Below are 18,026 nucleotides of genomic sequence, written 5' to 3'. Positions count from 1 at the left end.
CGAATTAAACAATACATACAATTTTAATTTACCAAGATCCAATTAAATTACAGTTCATTTTAACTTGTGCGCACCCAATTAAATATAATACAAGTAATGTAGTTTGCCAAGAACCAATAAGAACCTGTGCAGACCAGTCCAAATCAACTGACTGGCATCCAGTTCCATGGTAAGCAAAGCAGCCCCAGCATGTTCACACCCAAGCCAATATTCTAGTTAATATATTGGTATATTATTTTTTAATTGTTATACATACACATCATTTTAATCTTTTATGCATGCCCCTGCAACTTCTCCCAAATTAAGTTTACAAGTGTGCACCTTTATGAATGAGCATCATCACTAACCCAGTGCGCGTTCACGCCACTAGCACGCGCACGTCCACGCGTCTGTGTCGTCACAGGAAACGACGGGCTGCTTCCCAACGCCAACCTGACAGCACGACTTGGCCGCGTTCATTTGCAAGAGAGCACGCTTTCTCATGACGACATCGAGGATCGGACCTCTTATTACGACAAGATACCGTCCGAACAATTCTGGTAAGACGCCGAATTTGGAAACGGAACGTTGTCATGACTATATTTACGCGACAGTATCGTGATGATGCGAGGCGAAACGCGGTTTTGCTCATCCTTGCGTGTTGATGATGCCACCAGCAATCACGCTAACATCCAAAATATAAACGGCTAGTCTTAATTGCGTGGTTGAGAAATCGAAATATTTCATTTTCTGGCGTTTGCATGCTCATTGTTCGTATTCCGAGTCGTTCTTGGTTCGAAACGCAGCATCACTCGAGACGCGCCGAACCGAATGCGCAACACGGTGCAGTGTACGAATGCAATTAGTCTTCGGATTTAAAAGCAAAAGCTCAGAGATTTTCCCATTTAAATGCGTACCAGGCATGTTATTTAGCATTTCGTTTCCACCCAAGACTTTAAAAAACCATGCAATCACACAAAAATGACAATCTGGGATCATTTTAGATGTACAAATGTTGTATTCAAGTAAATTATGTAGACTACAAGTCATTTTGATGTCCCTAGATGTGCAAAACTCGTGTTGGGGTTTCACGTTGAGCATTTTAGAGTCTTGTAAAACGTCAAACTGAGATTTTAAAGTACACCAGTCTTCTAAAATCATGTATATTTATACAATTTATACATAAAACAAGATACAGCACGTTTTTTAAATTTGTTTTACAACTGGGGTAGGGAATCTATGGCTCTGGAGCCATATGTGGCTCTTTTGATGGATGTATATGGCTCTGGAGCCATATGTGGCTCTTTTGATGGATGTATATGACTCTCCGCCTTTTTAAATCATATTTTTTCTTCTGCATGCATCCTCTCATTGATTAGTAACTGAAATAATGTTCTCAAAAGAATTCAGACTTCTTTTTTTTTCTTTCAAAGTGGTGAAATTAAAAATAAATGCTCATATTTTCATGTATTTTTACTTTTAAATTTGGAGTATGATTGAAAATATCAATTGTTTATGGCTCTCTTCATCAAAAAGGTCCCCGAAATCAAGTTTTGTCAAAGTCTGTTTAAAAATGAAATTGACAATTGAAAGGAAAAAAAAAAATCTAAATTAAGAGGCTACATTTTATTTTGGTTCATTATTCCTACCTGGTGCACCTCCACCAATATCAGTATGACATTGGTTGACATATAAATGAGTGAAATAGGCATAGTTGACTGTAATGTCATGAATATAGTAACCATAATATTATTGGGGGTTTATCGGTGGGTCGTTTTATCCCAACAGTGTAGCGGGCCACATTTGCACGCATTATTAATGGCTTCTGGCACAGGAATGTGAGGCCGTTTGAAGCGGAATGCCAATATTCCCCAGGCTTTGATGTAAGCCGTGGTCGCGGTTTGCTAAATCAGCCGCACCGTTACATAAGTTGCACATTGCAAAGTGCCTAAAGTTTGTGGGCTGCTGCTAAGTGTGGAGGGAAAAGGATGCAAAAAAACATCATGCACAGGATGGCATTTGGTGTTATCTGAAGTTCATGAGAGGGTCCCTTATTAAGGATTTTTACTTTTTTTTTTTTTTCTGCTGATACTTTATAGGATTTTTAAAAAAAAAAATTCTGTTTGGTTACATTATTAGGGATTTGTAGAATTTTTTTGGGGATATTTTCTTCTGTTTGCTGCCATTTTTAGGGATTTTTAGAATATTTTTGGAATATTTTTACCTGCTTGCTGCCATTATTAGGGATTTTTTTTTTAAAAAATGCAATATTTTTTCTGCTTTCTGCCATTATTAGGGATTTGTAGATTTGTTTTGGAATATTTGTATCTGATTGCTGCCATTATTGGTGATTTTTTTGAATTTTTTTGGAATATTTTTTTCTGCTGTCAATGTTAGGGATTTTTAGAATATTTATTTCTGCTGCCACTATTAAGGATTTTTATAATGCGATTTTCTGCTGCTAATAATAAGGATTTTTAGAATATTTTTTTTCTTGCTGCTCATCTGATTTAAACAGTCGCACAGGATTTTGAACCTTTTTAACAAGTACCAAAAAAAACCCTTTACAATTACAATACGATCCAAGTATCTTATCCCATTTAACAATACAGGTTATTAAAAATTATGCTTTTTCTTACACGTCCAGCAAGTTTTGTATAAAATTTCTCCCAAATGCAACAAAACATGAACATTCTCCAGATTGTAAGAATGATCACCCCTGGCAACAAATCAGAAAAATCTGGCAACAAGGTTTTATTTTACAGTCCTTTAGAGACATTCAAGTGGAGCCTTTATTGGGTTGCAACTCAGATTAAATCAGCAACTGGCGAGAAAAAAAATCCAATATCCTCAGGCTCATGTTATCATATTACATAAAAAGAGCAACACAAAAAAACACGGGCGTATTAAAACTCATCCTCAAGTCGAGGATTGGGTTTCTGAAACCTTTTCAATCGATATTTCCGCTCATCCATAATGAAGGCCCGTGTTTTTCTGTCCGAGTTAATTCGGGTAAATGAGGGGCCGAACGGGAGCTGTCACGGGCGAAGAACGCTTTGTGGCGGACGGTGGAAAGAGGTTGCGCACTCTCCGAGGGTGTTCCGTGTTTGTGAAAGCTAAACAAAGCAACGGGCTTGACACCGGCTTCCTGATTAACGGTGTGGGAGGGGGGTCACCTGGCATACAGTGCGTGGAGAGGAAACGCTCCCCCGGAGGTTGCCAGAGTGCGCGTCCTCCCCGAAAGGTGAACTGGCGGTGGTGGGCCTTTGTCACCTCGTCTTTGCGGGCCTGCTTGGAAATGATTGACGTTATCTGGACACATGTGAACAAATACTAGGCACCTAGGCAATGTTTATGGAAATGTTACAGTAGGTCATCTGTATAGTTTGCTATTTGGGGATTCATGGTGTATCATTGCAAAGTTGTTATTAACTGTTGGACTGTTGTTTTTGTAATTTGGGTATTCATATGTGGCTTTTATTTTGCCACAGGTTGCCAGTTTATGTTTCTCAGGCGATGTTTATTCAAGCAAAGTGTTTCTATGTTGCATTAGCAGGTGTCCGTTTTGTCTGTTGGTCCCAATTTTAAATGTTACTTTCAAGTATAATGTTTCGTTCATTCAGGGTTGATGGCTTTTGTTCAAGTTTTAATTTCTACTTTTATACCCAAGTTGAAGTAGTAGGTGGTAGTAGTAGTGGTGTTGGTAGCAGTAGTGGTAGCGGTAGAAGTAGTAGTAGTGGTGGTGGTAGCAGTAGTGGTAGCGGTAGAAGTAGTAGTATTGCTAGTGGTAGAAGTGCTAATCTTATTGGAAGTGGTAATAGTATTGGTAGTGGTCGTAGTAGTAGTGGTGGTAGTAGTAGTAGTAGTAGTAGTAGTAGTAGTAGTAGTAGTAGTAGTAGTATTGATGGTTGTAGTAGTGGTAGTAGTAGCATTGATGGTTGTAGTGGTGGTAGTTGTAGTAGTGGTGGTAGTAGTAGTCGTGATAATAGAGGTAGTGGTAGAAGTGGTAATAGTATTGGTAGTGGTAATAGTAATAGTAGTAGTAGTAATTTAGAAGTAACTTTGTATGAAATGAAAGCCATCTTGGTTCCATTGCAAGACTCTGGAAATCATTTTTTTCTTTATAGTATTAGTTAGGGATGTGAATGTGAATACTACTCCCAAGTCTTGATGCAAGGACAGTCCATGATGTCAAAGTTTATACACGGATGAGTATAGGAGTCCACTGGAGGACAACACATTCTTTAGTGTGTAAGTGGAGCGAAACAACTTTTTTGTCACGCGACGGAAGAGTCCGACCACCAACTGCTGCTTCCAGCAACCTATTATGTTTCGATACATTCTTTGGTTTAAGTCTCTCTCCCCTGCAGTGGATGTCTCCATTGGCTTTCCAATTAGCCACTTTGCTCCAGAGTAAAAGCATCATTTTCATGCTCGGAATGTCGCAGGGCGTGCCAGAGAAATGCCTGCTTGTAATTACTGCTATTAATTGTTTTACAGCTGAACAAACAGCATTGTTGGGGGTCAAGTGTCGCGTCTGCTTCATTTACAGCAGGGGGGGTCTCAAAGCTGTGGCCGGGGGCCAAGGATAGATTGAATGAAGCCTTTGCCTTGACATTAATTGTTTGTTTATTCAAGTAGTCTAAATAGGAAGTTATTATTGTGGATTTTACATGTGTTTTTGAACATATTCTGAAAATATGAACTTTAGACATGCTTGGGAATAGCCAGTCACTGTTTATGATTTAAATAGTGTTTATTAAAAGTCAGAAAAATGGATTAATTGTACTTTTTTTAGCACAGTTTGTATTTGAGATCAATATTTTTTTGTATGGTATTAAATACTACCGTACTGTACAAAAAATGAATGAATTGTAGTATTGATACTCTTTAAAACTATATTTATCCATAAATATTATCAATTTGTGATAACAGTAGACTAGTACTACCACAAAATATTTTTTTAATTGTTATTTTGCCTTAATTGACAAAAATATCATAGTAGGAGTGGATAATAGTGTTTGTACTGATAATTAAGTGGATAAAATAAACGAATATGCACAAAATTTGCGTTATTTTCCAATAAATTAGATAAGAATGCAAAAAATTTAGAGACTAGAAAGGAAAATATAGGCTATTGTTGAAAAGGGTGTTAGCAAATCCTGGTCTAAGTCGCTCGGCGTGTAAAAATTCGCTGACCTGCGAAAACATGGGCTCATGCGCTTGAAGAAATGAGTGGAATTAAACGTATTTTCCCTGCAGACTGCACGGCACGCCTCAGGTTAGTAACGTGCTTAGTAGGTTAAGCAATTTTTAAACACGGCCAAGGCAAGACGTCCTAAGAACACATCCAAATATTTATACGAGTGCTCAGGAGATTTACAAGTGGCTTTGCAGGTAGAGTGCACGATGGAGCCAAGTTTATTTTTAAGCAGTGTATTTTTATCAAGCTATTTGGACAATTTTCCCTTGCGCAGACTAGAGGCCCCTGGAACTGGATCTCTTGATAGGTGAAAAACTTGGTCCTTTTTTAAAGCTTATATAGTCAATTGGAGATGCAGAATATTGTTGGGATTTTTGAAAGTGCATTTTTGGGCATTTTTTGACAAAAATACTAAATAAATGTGAGATATTCCCTCAAAATGGGCGTCAAAACGAGAGATGATGCCCTCTAAATGCAAAGTGTCTATTTTTTAATGATTTATGAATAAACTCCCACATCTGAAACTTACATTTTTTGGGGAGTGTGCTTTTGTAATCATGAGAATAAGAAAAAACTGATAAAAAATACTGCAAAGGCACTCTTTCAAAGTGGCTTTCACTTTTTTTGCGGTTGTTTTTTTAGCTGGTAAATGCAATAGTTTAGTTGACCAGGGGTGGCGCCAAAATCTTTTGAGAAAACTTTAAAAACGGAAGCTTTTCTCAAATTTGGGGTTTTCTTAGATAGCGATCATCTTGACTATCCTCCATTAAAGGAGAAAAATATAATTATTTCAACATCTTAATTGGATTTTTATATTTTTTTGCAGTTTCGGAAGATTTCGTAAGAACCAAAAGACAATAGAACGTCCTTTTTTTCCTTCTACTTACTGTAAAAATGGTCAATTCTTCTCTCGGATTGTAATGTCAGTCATTGGAATTGCAATCCATATTTCCGCCCATTTGGAAGTAATCAAATATCCACAGATATAAAATTAGCCCAGTTGGAAAACCCTCGAATTTAGTAACAATATTTACCACCAACCACATTTCCCATGAGATTGATGAATATGGACACAATCCCTCCTGTCTTTCATTCCCACATTTCTATACACATGTTCTCTTCGTACCCACCCATGAAAGCGAAACAAACACTCGCATTCTTCACATCTAATATGGCGTGTATTGATTGCAATGTTTTGAATGGATTAGGCTCCTCCCTCACATCTGTGTGGGAATGCTATTGTTTTCCATGACATCTGGTGATGCCTTTTCTCACTGGGAGCTTTATATGACAGTCGTTCTCATGTCCTGGTCCCTGCACCGCCATTAAAATAATATATCATGTCGGATTTTGTATATTTTCATTCAGTATGGGAAAGAGTATTAAATGTACATACAGATGATCCCAGGAGAAATGTCTATATTTAGTGTATGGTTGAGAGAGAAGAAGCCATTGGGAGTTTCACTTCGTGAGGAAAAAGGACACGTGAGCTATTTCCTCTACGGGGTGATAGTCACGTCCCGTGTTGATACGATAATACATGGGAGGCTAACAATTGCACCCTAGTGACCAGTTTTGTGGTTTGCGTCGCTGTTAAGCAAACAATGAGTGCACGCTTAGGAGGGCAAAATCTATTTTTATTTTGCTATGCCATCTACATGAGTAGTATAGTGGTGCATGGAAATAGCAGTTAAATTTGTCCTTCTACATCAAATATTCATTATTTTTAGCTATTTTCTACGGTACTCTTGACTGGGAATGTTTTGCTTGTACAGTAAAACCTGAATTATGAGGCTATTTTGCTTTTTTTGCCCTAATTTTGGTTGGATAAAGACATTTTAGATTGAAAAGTATTGGATTGGATTGGATAACTTTATCCTGTAATTGGGAAATTTTGTTGTCACAGTACACATTTTAGACATACATATACACTCTATATATACATATACACATACTATATATACATATACACATAGTATATATATACACACATATACACACTATAAAATACATATACACATACTATATATGTACATATACACATACTATATATGTACATATACACATACTATATAAATACATATACACATACTATATATATATATACATATACACATATACTATAGACACATATACACATATTATATATATACATATACACATACTATATATATACATATACACATACACATACATTTATTATATATATACACATACACATTTACACATACAACTAAATCTAATTGGTCAAAAGTCCATACGATTATTGCAAATTATTTTTATAATCCATGTTTGAGAGAAAATATTGCTATTCATAATTTGATATCCAATGAGCATTTCTGCTACCCAATGAACATGCAAATTCCTCAAAGCAGAATTAGACATCCTTCCGGACAAACGGATGTTTACAGCGCCGCGTCGAGTGGGAGTCGATAAGTGGCATCGGAGCAGATATGGTTTAAAAGCAACACACACGTACGTAGCCAATAGCTACAATAGATGACGTCAACTCCAAACCAAAACATGACTGTATCCCACTTGACGTAATGGCTTTCTGCCCACAGGGCTTTATCTATCCTTTAAAAAAAAAAAAAAGGATCAATATTCAAGTATAATCTAGCACTTCTGTTGTATTTATGCGAATGATGGCTTTTATTCAATCTATCAGATAGGAAGCGACATAAGATGCTGGGTGACAGATGCGAGTCCGCCGCCAGGAGCAGCTGCTTCTTCTCCGTGGCTCTTTGACATCTGCCGACAAACACCGTTGTGGTGTCACATGGCAACACGGAACAGATGTTAAGGAATACATCAAGAGTTTTTCTATCAATATGTGCGCTTGACCACCCGCTTTTAATGTAAAGTGACCGGACAGTTGGCTAGACACTCATAAATTCATCTTAACAAGACTGAAAAATATCTGTGGTGATAAATGATCCCTCTAAGCTAGTACTCTCGTCTTCTTTGCGCAGCAGCAATATGGCGCGCAGTAAATAAAATCCAACTCTTATGTTTTCCGTGTTTTACTGCCTGTTTTACATGAAAAATTAGAGGGAAAATTGGCGATGATACACTGATATATCAGTTTTAGCCCTAAATAATGACAATGTCAGGCATCATAACAAAGTAGTAGTACTTTAGATTTAGTTAAAGAATCAATGATGTTTATTTCAAGCAATTCTGGTCCTCAGATTTACTTAAAAACTTGACATTATTGGCTAAATCATTTCTTCTAAACGAATCCATTAATAATAAATGCTTTGTTGGCATGCGTAAAGAAAGAAGACAACCACACACACTCAGTAAGCGGCTCTTTTTTTATTGGAATGAATCATTAATAGACTCATTTACAAATATCTGTTGGACATAAACAAAGCGTCAACTTGAGACGCCATCATTCGTGGCAGCATAATGTCTTTTAAATAAACATCCTTTCATTATTCTTGCCCGCAGCTAGACTTTTGATAAATCCATAGTGTGATAAGCGTGTTTTTGGACCTTTTTGGAGTTACGATTTTGCGACAAAAAGCAGTCCGAGTCCATCTATTTCACTTAGAAAATCCTTTTCAGTACATTTATGACTTCTGGCGCTGGGTTTATCATTTTTTTTTGCTCTTCTGTTCCAGATCTGCAGCTGTTAATTCTTCAAAAAGCCTCAACATGGCCAACGGGAAGATGAAGAGCGTTGGGAAAAATGGACTAGTGGCACTTATGCTAATGTTTTCTCTCGCAAAGGTACGTACATTCGCTAGAACTGCCTGCAAAATACTGCATTTGCGTCACGTCGGCTGATATTTTTGGACATTTTGACCCTCAGCTTTGGTTAGATTTTACCCTTTCTTGCCAAAATCTGCCACGCAAAGGTTATTTTTGATTAATATTAATGTAAAATGACAACTTGTTTTCATTTTTAAGCATTCAAATTCGATTTTTTTGTACAATTTGCAAGTAGGAATAATATAAGATAACGTGTTCACTTCTAAATGGATCTATTATCTGAACCACATTTTTTTTTCTTGTTTTTTGACTAAAATTGAAGTATATGTAGATTCAATTTTAATTTTTTAAATTTTTTTTTGCTCATTTGGTTTCAACTCATCGCGTAAAACTAAAACAATCATTTGTCAAAATTGTTAGAGCATAAATTTCAACTTAAAAATGAATTTTGTCAGATTTGATCCATCTTAACAATAGCTAAAAAATAGTCAGGGTTTTAAATTTAAATTAGCCAAATGTGGCCACAATAGCAACATAAATACAATTTGACTAAACATTCAAATTGAAACAACTACACTCAGAAAATAGGAAAAAATCTTCCAAAAAGTTCCACATTTGTGAATTTTTATGTTGTCCACGACCACAGCCAAAGCTGTCAAAAAATACTAATGATTAAAAAAATAAAATGTGCAAAGCTGGCTAATATGTAGGAAAAAAACTTATAAAAAAGATTGAACTGAAACAAATCCGCATCCATTTTCTGACCACTCATATTTATACTTCAAAATGTACACTTTTCCAATGCATTTAACTCTGAAATATTCAATAACATAACTTTATTCATCCCGTACTTATGAAGGCGAGTCTGGAGGTCAACGAAACCCAACAACAGCATCCAACCAACGTATACCACGATCTGGGACTCACAAGGAACAAGATCGTCACGGCCCAGTTTGAATGCTACCAAAAAATCATGAAGGACAGTCCTTTAGACCGACAAGGTAGGGCTTCCCTACCGCCTATAAATCACCAAAAAAAAAAATTATTCCACTATTTTTTACTTCTAGAACCCATGTGTAATCGGACCTGGGACGGCTGGTTGTGTTGGGATGACACCAAGGCGGGCATCACCTCGGAACAACACTGCCCCGACTACTTCCATGATTTTGATCCTTCAGGTGCGTGTTTTTTTGATTCGTTTTGAGAACGATGGAGTACATTAAGACCTTATTTTTGCAGAGATGGTTACAAAAATTTGTGGCGACAGCGGACAGTGGTTCCTGCACCCCGAAAGCAACCGTACGTGGACTAACTACACGCTTTGTAACGAACACACCAGCGAAGGCAGAGTGGTAAGAAAAAATTAAACTTTTGTGTTTTACAGCCCCTCTATCTTTTTTTAAATGACATTTTAATGTCTTAATACATTCATTTTTACTTTACTTAGTACTTTATACTTTTGACTTGAATGATGAGTATGTTAATACTTGTCCTTTTTCTCTATTTATGTTTCATATGTACTGTTAACGTATGCACTTTTTTATCTGTATCGTATCTTGTGCTGACCCGCCCATCTAAATGACATTTTAATATTTTTTAATACATTCCTCTTTACTTGACTTTGTACTTTATACTTTTGACTTGAATAGTGAGTATGTTAATACTTGAGTCCTTTTTTTCTCTTTATGTTTCATATGTACTGTTAACGGATGCACTTTTTTTATTTGTATCGTATCTTGTGCTGACCTGGCCCATCTATCAATTTTTTAAAGTCTAGCTAATCAGCTGGGATAGGCTCCAGCACCCCTTGTGACCCTTAAACAGTTCAAAAAATGAGTGAATTTATGATATTACTGTGTTAATGCTATAGGAACTGCCAATATTTTGACTTTTCTTATTTTTCAAGGACTTACCAACACGGTTTAATAAAAACAAATCTAGCCATATGTAATTGCATTCAATATGATATTTATGCATCATCTGTTATTGAATTTTATGTTCTTTTCATCCGGCAGACGGCTATGAATCTTTTCTACTTGGCGCTGATTGGACACGGACTGTCCTTGACCTCCCTCTTTGTCTCTCTTGGAATATTCTTCCATTTCAAGTGTGTCCAATTATTTAACATGCATACCTGAGGTACTTTGGTCCTGATATTAGTCGATATTAAATCATTTTTCTTCTCTTTCTCTCTTTTTGCAGGAGTTTGAGTTGTCAGAGGATCACACTTCACAAGAATCTCTTCTTTTCTTTCGTATTAAATTCTGTGATCACCATTATTTGGTTGACAGCTGTGGCGAATAACCAGGAACTGGTCCAGAGAAACCCAGTGAGTATATATTTTTTGTATATTTTAATCTTTAATTCTTTAAAAAAGTAAAAAAATATTTTTTTTTCTATGTGGTGGCTCGCAAATTTCATATTCTGAATGCTTTGTAATGAGAAAAAAAAACATAATTTCCCACAACATTTTTGCAGAAAAACAACAACAAAAAATGGCTAAATCGGCACATTGGATTATTTTTAAGGATAGTTATTTTTGAAATGACAATTTGTGTTGAATTATAACCATATTTAACGAACATTTTTCAAAGTATGTCCTAATATTTGAGCTCATCCTTAACATGCAATACTTTAATAATGTCATTACCATTTGTGATGCTGATACATTAATTGTGGCTAATGTACAATTAAGCCCATCCTCTTATCAATTTTATGAACATAATATGATGATAAATTTCCCTTTTTTTCTCACTCAGACAAGCTGCAAAGTGTCCCAATTCGTTCACCTCTACCTGTTTGGTTGCAATTACTTCTGGATGTTATGCGAGGGAATCTATCTCCACACCCTCATCGTGGTGGCGGTTTTTGCTGAAAAACAACACCTTATGTGGTACTATCTCCTCGGCTGGGGTAAGACAGCTTTTTCCCTTTTTCAATGCTTTTTTAAATTCATTTTTGATTGTCAATATACAACAAAACTTCTCTTTTTCCTCCAGGTTTTCCGCTTATTCCTGCTTCCATTCATGCAGTGGCAAGAAGTTACTACTACAATGACAAGTAACGGATATATTTGATTAGTTTTATTATAGTTTCACCATAATTTATTTTCACATTTAGGTTTTTAGATGAGCACAAAGTTCCATTTTATGACCAGCAACAGGTCTAATTCTTCTAAACGTTTTAATTAATTTTATAAATAGAAATGTTTAAATGTATTTTAAAGGATTTCCATAGGAAAAAAACTAATATTTTTTAATTGGCAGACATTGAAGGAAAAGACATTAAATATATAAGTCGAGTGTCTAATAAGTTAATAAAATCAATGTGTTTTCATATGATTTGGAGCCCCTCCTAAATCAATTTGGTTGTGTTGAATTTGGCTCTGAATGTTAATTGAAAAATCTAATTTTCAAATGTTCTTGTTTGCTTTAATTTCCATCCGAGTCTGCTTTTTCTTGCATGCATATGTCATTTTCATCTTTTTTCTTCCTTTCTCCTTTTTAGCTGTTGGATCAGCTCCAAAACGTCGCTGCTGTATATCATCCACGGTCCCATCTGTGCCGCGTTGCTGGTAAGGAAGGAATGGAGAAGCTCACCTGATCTGATCTACAAAGTCAAATCTCACTAGACAGAGCTCAAACTCTTCATTTTGGCAGACGTTTACTTTCCAGTTCTTATGGTTTCAAGCTTAAACTTTGGTGTTATTTCACGGTTCGGCACAGGGCCAAACACTGTTTGCGGCTCTATTTATGTGACCACTTATTCCTGTTGACTTCTACTTATTTAGTATGTTGACTACTACTCATTTATTATGTTAACTACTACTCATTATGTTGACTACTTATTTACTATGTTGACTACTACTCATTTATTATGTTGACTACTCATGTTGACTACTTATTTATTTACTACTTATTTATTCACCACTTATTTATTTACTACTTATTTATTCACCACTTATTTATTCACCACTTATTTATTCACCACTTATTTATTTACTTCTTATTTATTGCTTTTTTATGGATTATTTTTCTGTCCATTTGTTTGTTTCTTATTGTCATTTATGCACTTCCCTACTTATTTATGTTCTTGACCACTTATTTATTAAGTAGTTATTGTTATTATTTGTTGATTATTCATTTGTCTCTGTTTGTTATTGTCATTGTGCACTTTAAATCTTTTTAAAATCAGATTGTGTAGGCTTTAAATCTCATTCTACTTGTATAATGACAATAACATAATTCGATTCAATTTAGATGCTAATACTAAATCAGATTCAAATGGCTAATTCAACTAATTTCCCATCATTTTTTCTTCTCGTCTCGAACAGGTGAATCTATTTTTCCTGCTAAACATCGTTCGAGTTCTCATCACCAAACTGAAGGTGACCCACCAAGCCGAATCCAGCCTCTACATGAAAGCCGTGAGAGCCACCCTCATCTTGGTGCCTCTTCTGGGCATCCAATACGTCCTCCTTCCCTACAAACCCGAGGGACGCGTTTCCTCTGAAATCTACGACTACATCATGCACATACTGATGCACTACCAGGTGCGACCTGTCAATCATTTCCTTCAGACAACCTCACCACCTTCCTAGGACTCATCTTGACCTGATTCGTTCCAAAAGAGCCGAAAAATACGAATCCTTTGGGAGACTTCTTGATGTTTATTTACATTTTTTTTGCCATGAGTCAAACATGTCCTTTGTTTATCTAGTCGGCAACAGGAAGGAAGGTACAAGTTATGCGAGCCGAGAAGGTTGAAAGACGCTTGGTTGTGAGCCAAAATATTATCTGATCATGTCAAGCGTTTCCAGGATGGGCCGTGCGCTACAGGAAGTGACTCTTATGCAAGATGCCTAATCACCTAAACAAACTGGCAAAAAAAAATAGAGCACACGCAGTTTGCGCTTCACTTTGACAGGATATTGATTGTTATCGCACTTGCTTGCATATTTATCCTATCAGTCTTTCACTCCCATTTTTGCTTTGAATTCCAGGGCCTGCTGGTAGCTACGATTTTCTGCTTTTTCAACGGAGAAGTAAGACGTCACTCATTACATTTTTGTTTTTGCATCCATTTTATTACTATAAATACCTTTCTTTTGTATAAATTTTGCATTTTTGTCAGGGTTTTGCTAGGAAAAGACAGATTTGATTGAAAAAATGTTTGCTTAAAGCCGACAAGTTCTCGGAAAAACGTAAAATTGATTCTTCTTGGCTTAAAATGCAAGTTCAGTCATTCTTTTACTTTGACAAAATTGTTTTCTATTCATGAAATTAACCTTAAAAGAGATAGCCCGACCAAGTCAGTCCTCAATGTGTGGAGCTTTTGCATGTAGCATGATTCCCTATGACCTATCGTATTTTGCCCTTTAATATACCCTGATATATGAAATGATTTTTGCTTTTTTTGAGCCTCCCGTTTGTGCGCCATTTAATATACCCCTTCTGTTTAATAACCCTGGTATATTAAACAGCAACTCAGCTTTTTTGGCAAGATTTGTATGGTGTTCATGGGGTCATAATTATAGATACCGTATTTTCACGACTATAAGGCGCACTTAAAAGTCTTAAATTTTCTCCCAAAAAGACAGCGCGCCTTATAATCCAGTGTGCTTTATATATGGGAAAAAATCTAATGTGTCATTCATTGAGGATGCGCCTATGGTCGTGACTTAAGTTTATTAAAATTCCAAATTTCCCGTCTGTAGTTCGACCGCAAACATTTGTGTAATATCTCTGTGTCCAGGTCCAAGCAGTTTTACGTCGGCACTGGAATCAATACAACCTCCAATTCGGCAGCAGCATCGGAAACCACTCGGACGCCCTTCGCTCAGCCTCCTACACGGCGTCCTCCATCACCGAAGTCCAAGGCTGCTACAGCATCGACGGCCACTCGGAACACATGAACGGCAAAGGTTGCCACGACACCGAGACGTCCATCCTCAGGTCGGAAAACCCTTTCGCCTGAACTCAAACGGCCGATAAGACGCCAACGTTCAGGGCCGAGACAACGAGACGACACATTCAGCTTCGGCCCGTCCGTCACATTGACGTTTGACCGTTAACGATCACGATAAGTGAGATTTTTCAGCATTACAGGGAATGCTTTGGAACTGATTCGTGCCAAACTGACAGGTCGCCTCGTTCCTGACGGCAAAAGTTTTTCTTTTTTGTCTCCAGATGACAAATCACCGGAAAGTTTGTGTTTTTAAAGGTCGGCCGGAACATCGGAAGGACATTTTTTCCAGATCGACACGTCATAACAAGACACATCATTAAAAGAAAGTGTCAATACCGAACAGTAAGTTGGCCATTTTTGATGCATTTTCTTCACTTGCACTTTTGGGATTTTTACCCAAAAAAAGGATTTTTTTTCTGAAATGATCTTGAAGCGGGAATTGAACCCTAGTTTGTGTCCAAGTGTACCACTACACCATTTGTTAGACGTCAACATTTTGCTTTTTTTTAGTTATTTTTTGTTTCATGGTCTTGACAACAGCACTGTAATATATCTTGTATGTATTTATGTATTTTTTGGTGTAAGCTCTTTTTTTGCAGATTTTTGCCTTGGCAAATTGAACATTTTTTAGCACTGAGCCAAAAGAAGTCATCCCCAAAAAAGTGTTGGAATTGAAAAGGAAGTCGACATTTTCAGCGGATTTTGGGGTGAGTTTCACAACTTATATTTGCTTGAAATCCGGTCGGAACCGGAAATCCAATTTTTTTTAATGTCATATTGTGGAATGGCATCAAAGTTCTTTCATTTCAAAGGGATTAACTTTATTCTTATTTTTCCACAAACATAACACCAAATTAAGTGTTGCATTTATAGTCGTATGATATCATATTTGGTAGTAATTTATCCATTGTTATTCTGGTTAGTCGTAAAAATACTGTTTATTTGTGCTTTTGATTAGCACACCTTTTTAATTCGGGTAATGCAGTATTCTGTATTTCTTTAACTGAAAAAGAACACATTGTTAAAGTTAGTTTTGTCTTTATTTTAGAGCTCACAAGCATATGTTTATTATATTAATTAAGCAATCGGTGTAGGGTATTAGACTTAGAATAGATCATAAAATGAATATAGCTTGCTTAAATGTTCATTTGAGGACGGCAACTTTAAACACTGGAAAGAATGGGGAAAAAATGCTATGTTATGTTTGATATTTTACTTTTCAACACCACAATAGTGCCATATATAAAATGATGCAGTATTAATATTGGTTTGTCTATTGCTCCAACCAAACATTGTTTAATAAAGGGAAAAACAACACTGTTTAAATATTCTTCATGTGGGATTTACATAATAATTGTGTTGTCTTTCCCTTTGATAATTTCAAATTTCATCAACATTTCTATTTTACATACTATACAATATTTAAACAGTACTTGGTTATTAGACAGTCCATTGATATTAAACAGTACATGGATATTAAACAGTACATGGATATTAAACAGTACTTGGATATTAAACAGTACTTGGATATTAAACAGTACTTGGATATTAAACAGTTTTTAGATATTAAACAGTACTTAGATATTAAGCAGAACTTAGATATTAAACAGTACTCTTAGATATTAACCAGTACTTAGATATTAAACAGTACTTAGATATAAAACTCTGTTCTGTACTGTTTAACATCTAAGTACTGTTTAATATCTAAGTACATTGACCGGGGACCAAAAGACCGGCAACCAAACGTCCGAGCACCACTAAAATACTAGTAAATGCAATTGATCTGGAAAAAAAAATACACATGGGTTTGTTAGTTCATTTTTAAAACTTACTAAACTGTCAACAATGTTTTGGAATGAGTCAGAAAATAAATCTGCGGAGCGAATGAGTGTGTAGCGACTATGCGTGTGCACATGGTTTAGATTTACCGTATTTACGAGTGCAATATATTTCAAAGCCTTCAAGCGTGGAGCATTGTGACATTCTGCGACGTTAGTAGAACAGAACAAAAAAAAAAAAACGAAGTACTAGACAAGGGCAACCGCTGCATTATTTACTGGATTTTACGTCGAGTTCTCACGTCTTTTCACGTTAAATGTCAGGATTTTTTTTGGGCCGCCATATTGCCGTCTTATAAGTTTGTTTTGTAAATATTTTTCTCTTTTTAAAAATATAACCCAAACACCTCCAAAATGCAGTAATTAATCAACATTTTGCTTTTCTAGTGATATTTGTCGGACATAGCTATCAAAAGCTGAAAATATTTCTGTTAAAAATGCTCGATTTTTTTTTTAAAATGACGATTTCTGAAGAATGTTTCATTTCGCAAACGTATCATAACCGCGGTGACGCCATTTTTGTATTTTATGTACAGTTTAACTCGTAATGATGCTACGAGGAGGTCGTCCAGTGGCGCCCCTAGTGGTGTCGCGATGTAATCGTGTAGGAAGATTTAAAAAAAGCATTTGTCTATGTTTATACTGTACTGTATTCGACTTTGGTAGTCTTAAAGGACGCCATCTGCTGTTTGAATGTAATTGTCGGCAAATTTTGTGATGTGAAAGAAATTATATTTGCATACAATGTCTATTTTTTAATACTCTTCCACGGATTTATTTGGCTATTAGTCTATGTATCTTATTATGAGAACAGTTTGTTGTGCATAGCAAATTATCTTTTACTTTAATTCATTGTGAAGGAATATAACTCACCTACGCTTTCTTACACTGACCTAATAAAAAGGTAATTAAAATGTTTTTTCTTCAATTTTGTAAGAAAATTAAGTGTGCGAGAAATGTCGGAATTTCTCATAATTATTATTAATTATCCCATAAAATCGTTTGTGTTTATTTCAGTTTTTAAAGATAGTTTTGGCTCGATTTGATTCAAGGATTGGTAAAAAAAAATGAGACCAGGAGTTGTGGTTTTTAAGGATTCTCTGTAGAGTTTAGGTCTGGGGATTGGCGTTCCTGCCTTTATAGTCATAGTAACTAAAGATTGAAGAGTTTTAGCTCATTAATGCTGGTTTTTGAGGTCAAAATTTGACCTTTTTGAGGGAATTAGTTCACTTAACTTTCCATATCAGGTCCAATCTAAGCAGTAAAAAAGTCTGCAGGAACACTTTTGTTGTAAAAGCCACTTTCAGAGGTTCATTCGTGAC

The 18,026-nt window shown here is 35.9% G+C and overlaps 1 protein-coding gene across 1 annotated transcript; it reads left to right on the top strand.

The window, feature by feature from the left end:
• Window positions 1-293: 293 nt before the first annotated feature.
• Window positions 294-17,669, top strand: LOC144204176 (calcitonin gene-related peptide type 1 receptor). The gene is made up of 13 exons (XM_077727980.1): window positions 294-539; window positions 8,809-8,917; window positions 9,759-9,900; window positions 9,967-10,077; window positions 10,139-10,251; window positions 10,915-11,006; window positions 11,102-11,228; window positions 11,659-11,812; window positions 11,899-11,959; window positions 12,407-12,473; window positions 13,233-13,451; window positions 13,902-13,943; window positions 14,654-17,669. Exons 2-13 carry the CDS (start codon window positions 8,843-8,845, stop codon window positions 14,873-14,875), a joined length of 1,425 nt encoding a protein of 474 aa, XP_077584106.1. The 5' UTR covers window positions 294-539; window positions 8,809-8,842; the 3' UTR covers window positions 14,876-17,669.
• Window positions 17,670-18,026: the final 357 nt, after the last annotated feature.

This window comes from Stigmatopora nigra, chromosome 11, assembly GCF_051989575.1.
Source record: "Stigmatopora nigra isolate UIUO_SnigA chromosome 11, RoL_Snig_1.1, whole genome shotgun sequence".
Classification (NCBI taxonomy): Eukaryota; Metazoa; Chordata; class Actinopteri; order Syngnathiformes; family Syngnathidae; genus Stigmatopora; species Stigmatopora nigra.
This window is presented reverse-complemented; position numbering and strand designations above follow the sequence as displayed.